The sequence below is a fragment of the Manis javanica genome, chromosome 11 (assembly GCF_040802235.1).
Source record: "Manis javanica isolate MJ-LG chromosome 11, MJ_LKY, whole genome shotgun sequence".
In the NCBI taxonomy this organism is placed as follows: Eukaryota; Metazoa; Chordata; class Mammalia; order Pholidota; family Manidae; genus Manis; species Manis javanica.
Genome location: NC_133166.1, coordinates 10298836 through 10316013, shown reverse-complemented (window position 1 = coordinate 10316013; position 17178 = coordinate 10298836). Strand labels below are relative to the sequence as shown.

The following is a 17178-nucleotide window of genomic DNA, read 5'->3' as shown; positions in this document are numbered from 1 at the left end:
GAGGGCAGAGGGCAAGATCCGTGGGGGCAGGGGTAGGGCACAAGTAAGCAGACCCCTGAAGACTTACACGTCCATGGGGAGTGTGGGCTTCCTCATGAAGAGGGGCTGAGAGCCATAGTTCATTGCAGAGGTGCGTTTTGGCGGCAGCGTGGGGCCAGGGGTGGTGGGTGAGAGGGCAGACGGGTTGCACGTGCCTGTGCTTAGGAGGATGTATAGCTGTGTGTGTGGCTGCATATCTGGAGTCCGTGCACCAGGTGTGCCACCCACATGGACTTGTTTTCCGCTTCCACTCTCTGGCCTTGGCAGCCCGTCGGCTTGGGGGTCTGGCTGTCCCGCTGCTGACTCACGGGCGAGTGTCATGACGAGGGAGCCGGTCAGGGGTCAGTGGGCAGATGTTTCCTCCAGGGCTGCAGTCCCACGGTATCCCAATGGGCTGGCAGGGAGGTGAGCCGCAGGCCGAGTGAACATTCCCTCCCCCAGCCGGTGCTCCTGGACTATGTTGCCCTGTCTGAGCAGAAGGCCCACCTGTCTGGGCGAGGCTGGCCAGCAGCCAGTGCCTGTCCCAGGCCCATGACAGAATGGGGACAGGCTGGGGCATTGCCATGTGTCAGCTTTCCTTCGGGTCTCCCTTCTCTGGGTGCCAACTCTGCAGGCACTGAAGTCATATGTTTTGATCTGAATTGTCTAATAATATGTTTAACTATGCTCTCCTGCTTCTTGAAAATGTATGGCCAGCACACAGAAAAACACCTATCATGTCTCCTTAGCCCATAACGTGGACCACAAGGAAGGAAGAGGCATTTAGTTCTGTCGTAGGCGTGTAAGGTCTGGGAACAGTATAGTGAGTAATTATGCATTTGGAAATTGGACCAAATGTCAACTTGCTGGCTACATATGTTACTCTCTCCATGTCTCAGTCTCTTCATTTATAAGACAGAGTTGGGAATACCTCACAGGTGCTTAGAACAGTGCCTGGTGTATAATAAACATACAGCCCTAACCCTCAGCCATTATTACCTGGGTTTGAGCCCTCTTCAGTTAATCTCTAACTCACCTGATGACAAGTTGTGACCCCTCTGGGCCTCATCTGCAACATGAGAGCTTGGCCAACCAACACCTGTCCCTGACTTATTCTCTCTATCTGGCCTGCATCCTTGGTTTGCAAAGATTTTACTTGCCATACTTTATTTGTTAAATAATAACCTACATGTCATCAAGGTTTCTCTTGGGCTTTATAAAATACTAGGAATAGCTCCCAAGGCTGCTTACTGAGAACGCCTGCATCGGGAGCCGGGTTTCACATACTCGCTTCTCCACGGCAAGAAGCGACTGTCTTCAGAACGTTCAGGTCCACAGACCGGGTAACCAAGTGGGCCCTGAGTGGGAGACGCTTCCCAGTGGTGGTGGACTACTCTGGGACCCTGGGGCCAGTGTCTTTCAGTGTTATCATTCTGAGTAGCACACGTTCCAGCCACGTTAAAAGAAGGGAGGGTCCTGATTCCCCGGCATTTTGTGTTTGGAAACCTCAAGAGCCAGTTACTTTGTCTGGGAAGGCCTTTTTAATGGTGATGGATGCTTTGGTCTGATGAGTGCCATGTGCCAGTACTTTCCATATAATCAGCTCTTTAAATTTTCCCAGCCATCTTCTAAGGCAGCTCCTTTCATCCCCATTAAAGAGATGATGAAACTGCAGCTCAGAGATGTGATCTGCTCAAGTTCAACTAGCTAGAAAATGACCACATTGTTACTATTTCTTTTGTATATTAAATCACATAATTCTTTCTTTCCTCTGAAGCAGTTAATGATCTCCATTTTATTCATGAGGAAGCAGTCTTAGCAACGTTAAAGGACTTGCGTAAGGTCACGGGACTAAGAATGAGCCAAGTGGGGGTTGCATCCAAGTTAAATGCTCTTTCTCCAGCAGCTGCTGGCAGCAAACGGGGGAGGCTGGGCCCTGCTCTGCGCCAGGTGAGCTGTGGGGGCAGCGGCCCTCCGTGGCTCTGTCCGAGGGGTGGACACCTACCTTGGATGTCATCGTTGAACATGCAGTACTTGTTGCGGTATTTGTGGAGCAGGCGGAAGGCATTGGCATTGGCAAAATCTTCAAACTGGATGAGGCAATTTATTCCAAACCTGTTGGGCGGGAGAGGAAAGAAGGCATGTTTGCCTCCCCAAGGCCAAGGCTGGGCTCTGGCAGATCCCAGTGGGAGCCGGGAGTGGAGTGATGCAGGCCAGGGGATGGGCAGCGGGCCATGGCTCATTCACTGGGGTTTTTGCCACCTGGCTGTCTCCCAGATTCCTGGGCTCTGCCTGCTGCATTATGGACGAGGATGGGACACTGGGCTTGGTGGTCACCTGAGCCCACGTCTTTAATGTGGTTCCGGGGCTCCCATGGGCTATGGATGGCAGACCCTTGGGGGTGCTGGATGGGCTGAGTTGGGGCCTGCGGCCACCTGAAATCATATAGCAGAAAGCTTACTGCACACCCGTGTACACACAGAGACCCAGCTTCCCTCCAACTGGGGCCTGCAGAGCCTCTGTAGCCCCCAAATATCTCCCCGGAGGGAGTCCTAAGGCCTGGAGTTCTCCCCTGAGACTCTTCTGGGTTGAGACACTGACCCTTGATAAGATGCAAGCAAGGCTGGGGAAGGCCACTACATTAAGCCACTGTTATCTGCTAACACATTGGGGAGGGGTTTCTCTAACTTTCAGTGAGCAGACTCAGAATGCAAATCACAAGGCGCATCTCCCAGGATCCTCACTCAGTGAGTTTGGGGCTGGGCTCAGGAATCTGCATTCTTTCCCTCCGGCTTTACTGAGGTATAACTGATAAATAAAAATTGTATATATTTAAGATGTACAACGGGTATTGTGATATATGTATACATGGCAAAATGATTATTACCACAGTCAAGCTAATGAACACATCAGTCACTTCACACCATTAACATTGTGCGTGGTGCAGACGTTGAGATCTACTCTCTTGGCAAACTTCAAGTACACAACACAGTAGCAACTACTACCCGTGGTCACGCGCTATGCAGGCATCTGCTTTTCAAGCAAGCTCCCACACTGTTCTGATTCTGACAGTTTGGAGAACTCCAAGAAACAGCGCCTTCGTGGTGAAGACCAGGCCCATAAGCTGGTAGATAGGCCTTATTTACAATCTACACTAAAACTGCCTCCTAGATTTCAGGGTCAGGAAAAAGTTTTGTTTCTCCAACATAATGGTTGGATTTATACCCCAAATTTCCTGTTAACATTGTAAGGAAGCTGAGATCTAAGTTCTCTGCTCATTTGCAGCATGCTCTGCCAGCCTAGCCATTCTGCACACAGCTTCCCCCTCACGACAGTCTCACTTTTGGTCCTGGTTGTGATAGTTTTGTTGTATTGTGTCTCTTACTGGAGTCTTTCTGAAAGCAAGCATGGTAGGAGTTATTACAAATTACTTAATACACAGATAAAAAGTAGGTTTCATCTCATGGGTCCAGTTGTAACTGACATTATCTGAGTTCATGATCACTGAGAAAAAAAAAATGCCTTGATTGATCAGCCAGGAGTGTTGGGGAGAAACAGGGCATGAGTTAGGAGAAGTGGCCTGCCATTTCCAACTTGGTCCTAAGAACTGGAGGCTTAGGACCGGCTGTGGGAAGGAAAATTGACGATCTTGCTAGAGAATGTTGGTGGGACACACATACTTGGTGGGCTTCTTGTGCAATGGGGGACATCTTTCTGATGAGGCTCTTTGACTAGGTGACTAAGAGTGGGTGAGCAGCACTGGAATGTCCCAGAAAACATCTTTTTCAACCTCATAATTTTGCGCATGGCTTACCCTATACAGTAGAAATGCCAGTGAGTGGGCAGGCATTTGCTTCTATCATGGTTCTTCCAGAACCTCCGAGAGCTGGGGCGGTTGGTGGGAGGATGGGAGGATGGGCTAATGTTCAGGGGCAGATACGGAGAGGTGGTGGTGTGGCCACAGTCCAGGGCTTATGGTGCTGGGCTTGGCTCCCGAAGCTTGGGGGCCTGACCTGGCTCTGCCACACCCAGCTCAGTGGTCTCGCACCTGTCACTTCACTTTTCTATTCTGCCTCAGTTTTCCATCTGTCAATGGGCATGATAATACCAGCCCGGCCAACTGCAGTGGGCTGCTGTGAGGATTAAAAGCTGGGGGCGATTTTTAAATTGTAACGTGCTGAACATGCTTGCCATCCCAGCCACAATTCTTATTCACAGTCACAGAGCAAGTAGTAGGGGTGGGGGCTCACCCCCATCAGCCCCTTTCTCCTTGTACAATGGCCGGAAATGATACCAAAAAGTATCCGTGCACAAATATAATGCTATGCTTGCCAAAATGTGCTGTGAATTTTTTTCAGGATGTGAATTTCAAGTATTTGGTTTGTAGGGGGGAACAGAACGTCTTTGGTTGCTGGTGACATTTTGTTATATATAGTCCTCACAAGACTCCCTGTGTTGCTCCACAGCTGGCCTGGAGCTAAAATGCCGGAAAGGTCAGACAACAAAAACAATGTGGTGCACTTCTCCCGTGTCTGTCTCCCTTTCTCATACACATATACACACGCATTTGACCTTTAAGCAACACCACTCTGAGGTAAAAAAATAAGGCAGGAATTATAAATAAATATCTTTGTCAGTGCACTATTACTCTTTCATATTAAATTCAGTTTTTTTATTAAGGTATTATTGATATACACTCTTATAAATGTTTCATATTAAATTCAGTTTTATATGAAAGAACCTCCCCAGGGAATTTGGAGGAGCCACAGAGTAAGAGCTCATTAATTCAGGCCACTTTAATCCTAACTTGGAATTGTATAAAAGGCTATGTGAGTCACCCATCCAATAACCTGGATTCAGAGTCCCTAGATTTTACTGGACTTAAGGACCTCCAGACCCCCATCCACTGGGACACCCACCCGCCTGGCTGCTCCCTGGACTTTTCCTTGTGGGAACCACTCCTACTCCAGAGCGTCACACTGTCCACTTCAGTCTCTGACCTCAGCCTCTCCTCCTGGCCCCCTCACTTCCACTATACCTGTTCTTTGTCCCCACTGAGACCTTGGGGCTCTTCACTATTTCTCCTTATGGCTTCATGAATCTGGACTATGAACCAGTCTGAACCAAGGGTAGTTACTTGAGTCTCTCTCTTACCAGCAACCATCCATCCATATATCCATCTGTCCATCTGTCCACTCATTCATCCAAAAGCATCTGTTGAGCACCCTGAGCTGACATGATAGTTGCTCAATACATGTTTTAGGAAGGGGCGGATACATGAAGGAGTTGGTGGAAATCTAGTGTGAGTTTGCCTGCAAACTTGTTAAACTAATTAAAGGTCAATTAAGACAAAAACAAAATTTCAAAGTGAAAATTTAAATGGCTTAGGTGAAAAAAGAACCTTGCCTAATTCATCCAAGTTCATCCAAATACAGGTAATGGGTTTTCACAAGACACCAATTTAAATGTTAATTGTAACTGCCTTATACATTCATTAAGATACTACTACTACTAATCACGGTAACAAAAATAGCTGAACTTGATTGTTTCTTACCTGCTGGGCCTGTGCTGAACCCTCCATATGTTAATCTCAGTGACTCTTACAAGATCTTACCAAGTAGGTGCCATCTCAGAGGAGGAATCCTGCTATGGGTGTTACTTGCCCAGGGTTATTTACTCGACTGCAGTGGGAAAGTGGTGGAGCTGGAAGCTGAATCTGGATCTGCCTGACCCTAGAACTCCCCTTAGTGTAGTTTCAACAGCAATATGAATTTGAAAAAGATAAAAAGAAGTAGATAGTAAAGTGGATGTCTTTCTCCAGTGAGAAAGACAGTGCCACACGGTGAGGAAAATCCTCAACCAGGAGACAGGAAAACCGTGTCTGGTCACTGACGTGAGCTCTGAGCCCTGGGGTGAGTCCCTTTCTCTCTGGCCTCAGTTTCCTGCCCTGAGAGGCTGGAGGAGCAGCATGAGTTATTTAGCGTAGGGTTGGAGTAGAGGCACTAGGCGCTTCACTCAGATACTTCTACAAGTTCAAAGTAGGGAGGTGGGACCATTCTTCCTAAGAGCAGCATGCAACAGGAAATTCTGGACAGTCACTACTTGGGAGTCCTTTCGAGCTGGAACAGCAGATCAGCTAGCTGGGTGAGCAGGGCTGGGGCAGCCACGCTCCAGGGCCTACAGCTGGAGCAGCAGCAGGGGCCCCCTGCTCAGGGCTCTGGACAGTTTCCTGATTTTAATGCTGGCTGGTACTGCTGGCCTTCATTCCTGCCAGAAGCCACTCCTCACCGGGGAGGCTCCTGCTTATCTGTCCCCTTCTGCACTTTTGAATGTTTCATCCAGAAACCCTGAAAACTCTGATGTTTCAAATTACTGCCCTGGAGAGAGAGAGGCACCTCCCCAAGCCACACACGGAGCCGCCAACTTCTCTTCTCTGGGACTCAGCTGGAACATGGCCTTGGAGCTGCCCGCAGGGCATTCCAAGGTTGGGGCTCACGCAGAGACCAGAGGCTGATGGGTAGATGTTTAAACATTTCCCCCAACACACCAGCACTCAGGCAAGAGGAAGCCCGCAAACAGTGACATGTGTGACAGTGTGACAGACCCAGGCCAGGACTGAGAGAGCCAGGCAGCTGCCACCTGGGAAGCACCTCCCCAGAGCAAGGAGATTCTGATGTGGCTGTCTGCCCTTACCCGCAAGCCAGGAAGGCTGCGTGACTGACGTGGTGAGAGTAAAACATTCCAGGGGCTGCAGACCTGGTTTCTCTGTTCCATAGGTCAAGACCTGTCATTTTTGCAAACACCTGGGTCTGACCTTTTCAGGCCTGAACAAACACAAGGGACCTGGGAGCAGCAGGTGGATTTGCTCAGCCTGTCTCCAAACCAAATGACTAAAGGCAGCACTCACATTTCCATGGGAGCCCACTCTGTTCCCCTAACAAACACCCCCCAGGCCGGGCTCCTGCCGCAGAGGGCCAGTGAGGGCAGCTGCCATCCCCAGAGGAAATCTGTTGCTTTGATTGAGGTTTTCCTTCCAGGAACTAGAGCTGATGGAATCATGAAAGCTCTCGGTCTCTGCTTCTATTTCACACGTTCCATTAAACTCTAGTCCCTTGAGATGCTCTCAGAAGAGTTTCCATGGCGAAATATGTTGGGGAAATTCTGAATCTTTATGTGTAACTTACGCAACGTACACAAAAGGCTCTGAAAAATTGGGCATGAAGAAACCTGTTTAACCCAGTATTTTCTACACTTATTTGACCAGAGACCTTATCTTTCTGCATCCCACCCTCCCCAGCGAGGTGCAGCTCACTCTGGAAGACACAGGTGTCCACAGAAAGAGCCGTGTGCAGGTAGGCTGGGTGAACTCGGTGCCAGGCCCTCTTTCCCTGGGCTTACAACTGCCGCCTCTGGCCAGGACCCCACAGGGGCTGATTTTACCTCCTCCAGGTTTATTCTCCTTCCCACAGTCCATCCTCCACATCGCTCCAAACACAGATCCGCGTGGGCCACTTACTTCCTGAAAATCCCTGCAGGGCTGCCACTGCCTTTGGGATTATGTCTGATCTCCTTGGGTGGGATTCACTTTGGCCTCAATCTTAATGCTCAGTCCTGGCCATGTCTTCTGACACCCTAAGCACATCCTGCTGCTCCGCAGTCACTGTGGGCCCTCGCACAGATCCATGGCTTTGCTCAGTGCCTAAGGCCCCCTTTCACCCACGCCAACTCCTACTCAAACAGTAAGGCCCAGCTCAGTTGTCACCTCTTCTAGGAAGGCTTCCCTGTCCCATCGCTTTCCTTCCCTGCAGGATGGTTCTAATTCTTCCCTTCTCTGGGCTGCCTCGATACTCTGGATGTCTCTCTACTATAGCATATATCACACTGCATCACAATTATTTACTGACATTTCCATTTCAATTATTAAAGAAATATGTCCAGCAGGATGTCCTGTTCATGTCAGGAACCATCCTTGGTATGATATAAAAATTCAATTCAGCTAACACTTCTAAGTGTCCACTGTGACCACGGACTGCCTCACCTGCTGGATTACAAAAGCAAATACGAGACTCTCACAGTCTGATGGGGACACAAGAAAATAAAAAGGCAGCTGCCATACACCATGGCAAGGGAAACACAGAGGCCTGTGCTCAGTGCGCGGGAGGCCTCGACGGGGCAGGCAGCTCTGCTGGGAGCAGAGGCAGTGGAGGCTCACAGACAGGAGACTCACAGGTGTGGGGCAGGACAAGCAGAGGGCCTGGGGCACAGGTCGGTGGGAGGGAGGAGGCTATGGAATGTGAGGAAGGGGCGTTCCTGGAGCTGCAGGAAAATAAATAGAGCCACAGCCCAGGAAGAGGGGTGAGGTGCGGTGAGACAAGGTGGGGTGGAGTCCAGGGGGCCCCCTTTACATGCCAGTGTAAAGAGTCTACAGTCTGAAGGGCAGAGGACCCAGTGAGGGACTTTTGGCAGAAAAGTGGCATGTATTTTAGGAAGTTTATTCTGGTAGCAGAGTGAGTGATGGGGTGGAGAGCTGGGAAGACACGGAGACAAGGGGGCATGCTGACCCCACTGAGAGGTCATGAGGTCCTCCTTGTGCAGGGCTAAGGGGCCAGGGCAGGAGAAGAGAGCTGGGGGGGAGATGTGAGAGCAGGAAGGCAGAGGGTGCCGGGCATGGGGAGCTTTGGAACCAGCTGGTCTGGCTCCATCTCTTGTTAAATGTTTGACTTTAGCCCAAGTTATTTAATCCAAATTTCAGTCTTCCCTGGTAATAGAGTGAGTTATTAATACCTTTCTTGCAGCCCTGTTGTGAGAATTAAATGAGACACTGTGCCAGTTCGGGGCAGGATTTCATAACAGGTAAGATGTGGAAGATGAGGAGGAGGAGCCCGGGGTGGGGCGACGGTGGTGTCTGCTGCTCGCTGAGGATGGAGGCAGGAAGGACAGGCAAACTCACTGGGCAAGACAGGCTTGGCACGTGCTGAGTCTGAGGTGCTGGGACGTGTCAGTGGGCATGTTCACGAGGAGGTAACTCCACGTGAGGCTCAGCAGAGGGCAGTGTGAAGTTCAGGGTGTTATGATGAGGGGCTCAGGCAGAGCATGAGCAGCGAGCTGGAAGCAGGTCAAGGACCCACCTACATCCAAGGAGCAGAGCGAGTGGAGGGAGAGTCCAGCAAGGGAAAGTGGGCAGGGGACCAGCAAGGCAGCGGGTGGGCCAGCAGAGCAGCTGCCCTGGGAGACCTGCGATGGGCTGCGGTCATGAGTGTCAAATCCTGGAAATGGCAAGTGAAAGAGATGTTGCAGTGTCTGTGGGAACTGGCATTTAGATCATTTGTGACCTCTGCCAGACCATTGTCAGGGCAGTGGTGGGAAGGGAACCATTCTGCGTGGGCTAAAGGGAGAAAGGAAGGTGAGGAAATGTCAGTGGTCAGTGGTCAGGAGTGGGGCTGTGAAGGGGAGGAGGTGACAGCCACAGGGAGATGTGGGACTGAATGATGGCCTCAGCTTTTAGATGGCGGCATGCCACGACATAAAGGAGGCATGGGGGTGAGGGGACAGGAGTAACAGCGGGAGAGATGCTGGGGGGATGGGAGGAGGCAGTAGCCAGAGTCCCATGAGAAAGTGAAGAAGACACGGTCCTCCCTCTGGGGCCTCACTGCCTAGGTTGCAGGGAGAGGGGGACGGACGTGAGACCCCACACCACGGTGACCACAGACACGGAAGGGGGTGACTCATTCCGCTGGGAGCAGGGGCTGGGAAGGGATGCACAAGGATGCCAGGGAAATTCCTCTGTAGAGGGGAAACTGGGAGCCACGGATTGGGCAAAGCAGGAATATTGAGCCCGAAAAAGAGAAAGCCAAGTGGAAGAGGCATGATTATCTCTAAAGACACGAAGGACTTGTTCTGTGGAAGGAATGAAGTAGATGTATTTTCTGTGGCCTTGGGGGAAAATGCAGAGTCAACAGGTACATGTCAGAAGGACACAGATTTCAGTGCAATATAAGGCAGAGATTTCAAATACTGGGTGGAAAGAGGCTGCTGGTCACTGGGAATGATTCCAGGGTTGCTCGGGCTCTACTTGGCACAGAAGCTGTGGAAGGGACTCCAGCCAGGAGGGTGGGGGTGGACCTCTGACACCCTTTCCTTCCAGGTCCCACACCGGGAGGCTGTCCGGTGTGCCCAGGGCCCGCAGCCAGACTGGCAGGCTCCTGGGCAGGCATTCTGGCCTGATGGGGAACACGCCCATTGAGTAACAAGACAGGCACAGGAAGCAGCAACTTCTAAGCACAAGTCCCAGAATGAAGTGGCGAAATTCCTTAGTCCCTGCTCTGACGGCAATCCCAGGCCAGACAGAGGGCGCTTCAGGAACAGTGTACGTCTCCTCCTCAATTTCCCGGTTTGAGTTCCTGGGCAAGCACACAAATGGCGCCAGAAATCCCAGTGATGGTTGATCTGCTGGCCTCTTGACCTCTTATAGGTCAGGGGCCACTACTGAGTCTTTCCTCTAGGATCCAGCAGTCACTCCTCAACCTCCTGCTCATAAAGCCTGTGCACGTTTCCTAGCCGCCAGCAAACACACTGGCCGGCTTGGGGCATCCACATCTACCCGGCTTTGATCGCCATGTGACTGTACCTTTCAGCATCATAAGGCCACTGATGGCCTCCAGGAAGCTGCTGATTAGTTGGGCCCGTCCTGAACTCTCTCTATTCAGGTGGATTCCCATCGTATTTGTACCAAGCAGTCTGCTGCACAATTGTATTCTGAACCTCCTCAGAGTCTGAACTGCCTTGCCTCACAAGAACTGGCTAAATTCTGCCTTGAATTATGACAGTCGGGGGGTGGAAGACAATAAGGTCCAAAAACCCAGCCTGTCTGTGCACTTTCAGGCCCAATGGGAGCCAAGTCAGGGAGGGAAGCAGGGAAAGACTAAGCCAGGTCAGGAGACAGACCCGACCAGAGCGGCACTAGGCAGAGTCCTGAGGGCGGGGAGGGGTCTCCCTTGCCATGTACAGCACCACAGCTGAAGAAAGAGCTGTAACTGACCCTGCTTCCTGCTCCCTGCTCAGGACAAATGAGCATTAGCTGCCCTTGTTGGAAGACGGAACCAATGTGTTGCTCTATGCCCAGCGCCCTGTGCTTGCCTGGCTCGGTGAGTATTGTTGAATAAATGAAGCACCAACGCCCGGACGCCACAGAATGGCCCCTGCACAGGAGTGCCCGGTGGACACATCCCAGATGACTCATCCAGCGCTCTCTGGGGCCCCTCTCTCCTGGTCTAGAGCCCAGAGTGGCAAACGCAGAGTCACTTTGTATCACCACAGTTCAGGCCATTTCCTTCTCCACCACAGATTCAAGTTAACACAAATGAGGCCATGAGCAGAAGGGCTTCCCAGCCAGGCTGGCAGGGCAGGCAGCGGAGGGTTGGTAACAAATGGCTTCAGGTTTTGGAGTCAGGTGGGTTTGGGGCAAGTCCAAACTCTTCCAATTCTGGCTGGATGATTTTGGACAAGTTACTTAACCTTTTGGACAAGTTACCGAGCTTCAGTTTCTTATCTCTAAGGGTTGCTGAATGTAAAGAAAAAAACTCTCTAAAGATAATTGAATGTAAAGCTTTCAGCAAAGAGTAGGTGCTCTGGAAAAGGGAGTTGTTAGCTCTTTCCCCGAAGAAGACCGTGACTTTTAAACCCAACTACATGTCCCAGGTCCCAGGTATTCCCACCACCAGCCTTGATCAACACTGCACCGATTAACTAGGTTAAATGTACACAGACTCAGCGGTAGTTCTTTGAACAATATTTCTTTTTTTTCCCTTGTTGATTATAAGCTCCTTGAGAGTAAAGCCAATTTATGACTTTTCTCTATGTTTAATAAACATCTGTCCATTCAATGAATGACTACATTGGCAAGTACATGAATAAATGAATAAACAAACAACTAAATGCTGCTTAAACTATTTTCTGATTATATGTCCACATTGCAATCTCAGGAGAAACTGAATTCTTTAGGACAAGTCTTTCCTTTGTATTGGCCACACTCTGGGGCAGAGAAGGCATATGATAAATACAGACTGAACGGAGACTTGGAAGAGATTTCATGAATTATGTGAATTATAGCAAACAACTGAATAGGTTCCCCTTAAGTTCCCCTTGCCTGCTTTTATCATTATCTGACTGGGGGGAAATGATTTTCTCTCTGGGTCTCAGTTTCCCCACCTATACAGTGACAGAGCTGGATTAAATGAGCAGGTGGTTTCTCACTCAGGTATTCTAAGACTGTGGGGTTACCATCCTAGAGAGAGCCAGGTGGGAAAATGAGGTAAGACACTGACTGAACTGCAGAAGGAATTCCTAAAATTCAGTGTATATGAAAATACTGAGCTGTGAGAGTCTCTGTTGAGAGGGACTCAGAATGTGAACACTGCCTTGAAACATTATATCAGGGTTTAGAGCTAACAGTTACGCCCTTTGCAATCTTTGAAAATTAAAATAAAATCTTGAAATGTTCTTTGTAGTCTGGATGCCATAAGCGTAGGCATATGTTTATATTGTTTTAAAACCACCAGAAGAAGCTTGGAGCCAAAAAGCCTCAGTTTTTCCCCTGGGGGTCCCACTGAACTGTTGAGTTTGTAGTTTGTGGAGAGGCCTGCAGGGGGCAGCCCGTTCTGGGGAAGGATGGGCAGTGGGACCCCGGGCTGTCAGGCGATAAACAAGGAAGAACGAAGAAGCACCAACTGACCCAGATAGTGGCGAATTTTCCTGCCACAAAAGATAACTTTTTTGTTCAATTATGTGATGTGAAAGAGGTGTTAGCTAATGCTATGGTGGTAATCATATTGCGATATATATAAATGTGTCGAATCAATACTTTATATACCTTCAGCTTACACAATGTTGTATGTTAATTGCATCTCAATAAAAATAAAAAATTACAAATGAAAAAAGAGGATGCTTCCCTCACTGCAGAGGCAAGAGAGTTATGAAAAGGAGAGTTCATGGCTGGTTCCTCATAGGAGTCCCCCTTACATGAGGACAGGTGGGGCAGTAACCCTGCCCAAGAATAGGAAACCTGAGTATGCTGAGTAGGAAAGTTTCCATCTGACCTTCCTCCCGCTTTTCTGCCTTGTCTACTGTATCAAGAAGGTGTTTGGACAGAGAAGACAAGTAGTGATTCTATAGCATCTTACTACGCTGATGGACAGTGACTGTAACGGGGTATGTGGTGGGGACTTGATAATAGCGGGAGTCTAGTAACCATAATGTTGCTCATGTAATTGTACATTAATAATACCAAAAGAATAAAAAAAAGAAGGTGTTTGGAGTATGTTGGACTGTCTTTTCTGTCATGTGAAAGAACAGAAATGGAAAGCATTCAAGTTAGAGGGTGGGTTCTGAAGTTAGACCACCTGGGTTCACAGCTTGGCTCCACCATTTATTTACTAAAGGCCTGACTTTGGACAAGCTCCCTGACCTTTTGTGGTTTCCTCATCTGCCAAGTGTGCATTCACTTGATGAATCTTTACTGAAGACCTAGACTGCATTAGGCATTGGGTTGGTGCTTGAGGTAGAGCAATGAACAGGAGAGTCACAGGTCCCTCCCTGGAACTTCTATGTTAGTGGGGCAGGATAATAATTGTATTTACTTAATAAGATTGTTTTACTAAATGAGTCAATATATGTGAATTGCTTTGTTTTCCATAGACGCCTAGTTTAGCCCCCAACTCAGTTCACCAGAGGGCAAGAGTGAGAAGCTTGCTTGCTTATTTATTTATTTCTTTAGTGTTTTTTTTTTTCTTTCTCTTTCTAACACAGGGAACTATCTCCGGGAAAGAACTGCTGCTTAACTCATTATAAAAAAATCCATTATTTTTTGTCTAATCACAAAAGAAATGCTTCACACAAACAAACACAGAAATGAATGGCTTGGAAAGCAAAAACTCTTTCCAATCTCATCCTTTAACTTGTTAACAGCTTGGTGTATACACACCCAGATATTTTTTTCTTTACGTAATTTATCTTGATGGAATCATTTTGTTTTTCAGGATGATTTTTCCCCCCAGTTATTCAACTTTTAAAAAATGATCTTGTTTAAACCTAACATAATGAATGCAGTAGAATAAAGAGAGATTGTGTATGTGTGTGTATGGATGAGCAAGACACGGAGAAAAAGAGTCGAAGAGAAAATGGAGAGAACATATCCTCTGCCATAGGACTGTTTGGAATTGCTACATCCCTGCTGGCATGGGATGATGGTTCTTGATCTGGGTGTTCCAGTTTTACTTATCCTCACTTCCCATGGGGAAATGCTCTGTCTCATCAAAAGCAGCTCACAAAAATCTTCACTGATAAGACAGCTCAGTGTCACAGTTCCTTTCTGGAAACCCCAAATAGGGATCCCTGAATTGGATCTCTGAAATGCCTGCAGGCTGTGAACTTTGAGGAGTTGGGTTTTCTGAGGGTGCCTTCTGCTGGGTTTCCATGACTCTTTTTCATTTTCTGAAAGTTTTTTGGGTTCTTTTTCATATTTGTCTGTGTATTTTTTTTTTAATTACAGTGTTGGGTACTTTCCTTATTACTTGATCTTGTGAAAACAAATCTCTGTAACACATTTAAGTAGAAGCTGCTTTATAAGCTTTCTCAGAATATTCCTTTGTCTTGGGGTTCTGATTCTTCTTTTCATTGTAGATCTGATTTTCCCACATTGCAGATTGTTCCCATGTAGATTACTATGAATCATGAGTTTCATTTTTTCACTGGGGAATTTTTTTTCCCCCTCAAAGAATTCCTCACAGCAGGGTTTGTTGCACTGTCCTTACAAAGTTTTACTTTTTCTTCTGCCAGTTTCTCCAACCCTATCACCAGCAGAGGACAATATTTTAGAGTCATTTCTTAACTTGGGAATTTCTGTACCAGGTGGATATTGTAAGTGTAGACTCTAAATCCACATGTGGTGAAGGCTTAGTGTTTTGGTTTCTTCTAAGAGACAGTGTTTCCCCCACAAGCCCATGGTCATTTTCCCGGGTTGGTGAGCAGAGCCTCTCTCTCCTTCACGGAGGCACAGCCATTTGAGGCTCCCAGTTCTCTGCAGGACTCTCAGTTCCAACATCCTGCCTCCTACAGACCTCAGCACTCTACCCTGGGCATGATTTGGGTCCTATTCTGAGTACCAGGCTGCTGAGGGAAGGTGAAAGGGATATGGGTAGCTGGCGTCACTGAACCCGACTCCCCACCCACGGACTTCCTCCAGCACACGGCAGCCTCTGCCCAGAGCTGGACCCTAACTCACGCACTGCGTACCCTCTCGGTGATTCAGTCCGCTTGGCCGCGATGGAGGCAAACAGAGTGCTGGAGAGCTGGGTGCTGGTCTGCATTTTGCTACAGTCTTCCCCTCCATTTTGTGACCCAGGACAGGTTCCCATCAGGCACGAGAGTGTCACCATACAACATACAGCTCCCATTCTAACGGGAAGGGACAGGGGCTGGATTGTCAACCGTCATGACATCAGGCTGAGGCTGGAAAACTATCCTGCTGCTCCAGAGGCCCAACCGGCTAGCATGAGTCCCAAAGTACCTTCCTCTGAACTTCCTCAGATGTGGTCCAATTCATAACTGTCAGTCCATTTTAACTGACAGCTGGCCTGGTGAAGGCTTTCAATCTCTTAACCAGCCATGCAGCCCCTACCTGTACCATGTACTGTGGGCCCACACTGGGTTAATAATGCTCCCTGCCCCCCCAGAAACTCTCCATCTGGGAAAGACATTAGAGTCATGGGACCTGAGGAAGGAATGATCTGCAAAGTCCATCTAGTCTGGCCTATGCCAAGACTTAAACCCCCCTATAATCATCCAGGCACATCTTTGCCCAATCTCTGCTCTGACCGTGAAACATTAAAGACCAGAAGAGCTTTAAAGACCTCCTGACCATTATAGATGAGATGTCACAATGCAAGGGCATGATTCATTAGCAAATGAATTATATGGACAATAAATTACCCTATAATTACAAACAGGGAGAGAGCTTCAGGCCAGGCTGGTCAGGGCAGATTTCCCGGGGGAGGGCAGGATTTGTGTTGGGGCACGGCTGCAATTTCTCATCTTCAACCACAACCTGTCAATTTCAATACTTCTGTTGCTCAGGAACCTACCATGGCTCCCAACTGCTCTGTGCATCTAGCCCCAAAGACCTCATTGTGTGGACTGGTAGTTTTCAAACATTTTTAGCAGAGTAATTCTTTAATGAAATCTTGAGTAGAACCCTGACAAAGAAAACAATGAAAAACAATGAAATGTTTCATTAAGTAGTTTAAATCTTATATGGTTGGACGGAAAGAGTTCATTTCTAGCACCCTTGATGCACTTCTATAAATGCCTGAGGCTGGGGGAATTTTGGTTTAAAAACCACTGGAACAGATGAAGCCCTTTCCACTTCTGAGCTTTAATAGTTCTGACTTTCTGCCTGGGTTCCAAGGCCTATCAGAGCCTGCTCTATACCTACGTCACCTTATTTTGAACGAGCAAACATTCATCTCTAGTGGGGCCAGTCTTCCAGAGTCTTCTGCAGGCTCCTTGCCTTTCCTGGGTTCTTGTTTTTCTCATGATGTACATGATACATCATGAGATGTACCTTTCTCATTGTGAGATGAGATCTTTTGTGCTGCTTACTCACATTCAGTCCTGAATTTGTATTATTTCCATCTCTTCCCAACCTTCCCTGATTGCTCCTTTCTCTGAATTTCCACTGAACTGAGGTCAATGCCAAACTTAACTCTTCTCTAATTATTTCCTGTTCAAAAGTTTTATCTTCTTGGAAGGGCTCTAAGATTGATGAGGACACAGCTCACATCTTTTATTTCTTTTGAATCTCATTACAGTGCCTAGTAGAGTGTTGGGCATACAGTCACTATTCAACAGCCGTAGAAATGCCTGATTAGCTACATTATTTGTTTGTGTTGCTCCTAGTTTTCTTGGAGTTTCTGTAATGAATTTTCTTACCAGAGTGGGGAAAATAAAGCTCAGTCCCCAGAGAGATGGACACAGTACCTGTTGCTCCTAGCTCTTTGACAGAAAAATACATCCCTTCACAGGACAGGTTTGAAAAGTCAAACTCCAAAAACTAGACATACTTATTGGGAGGGTGATGTGACATCCTGTATCATCACAGGAAGTTTT

The 17178-nt window shown here is 48.1% G+C and overlaps 1 protein-coding gene across 1 annotated transcript in view; it reads right to left on the bottom strand.

The window, feature by feature from the left end:
• ME3 (malic enzyme 3) overlaps positions 1 to 17178 on the bottom strand; it is a 170879-nt gene that overhangs the window by 18896 nt on the left and 134805 nt on the right. Inside the window, 1 exon segment of the mRNA XM_073215917.1 lies at positions 2024 to 2133. Within this exon segment, the coding sequence (XP_073072018.1) occupies positions 2024 to 2133 (110 nt within the window).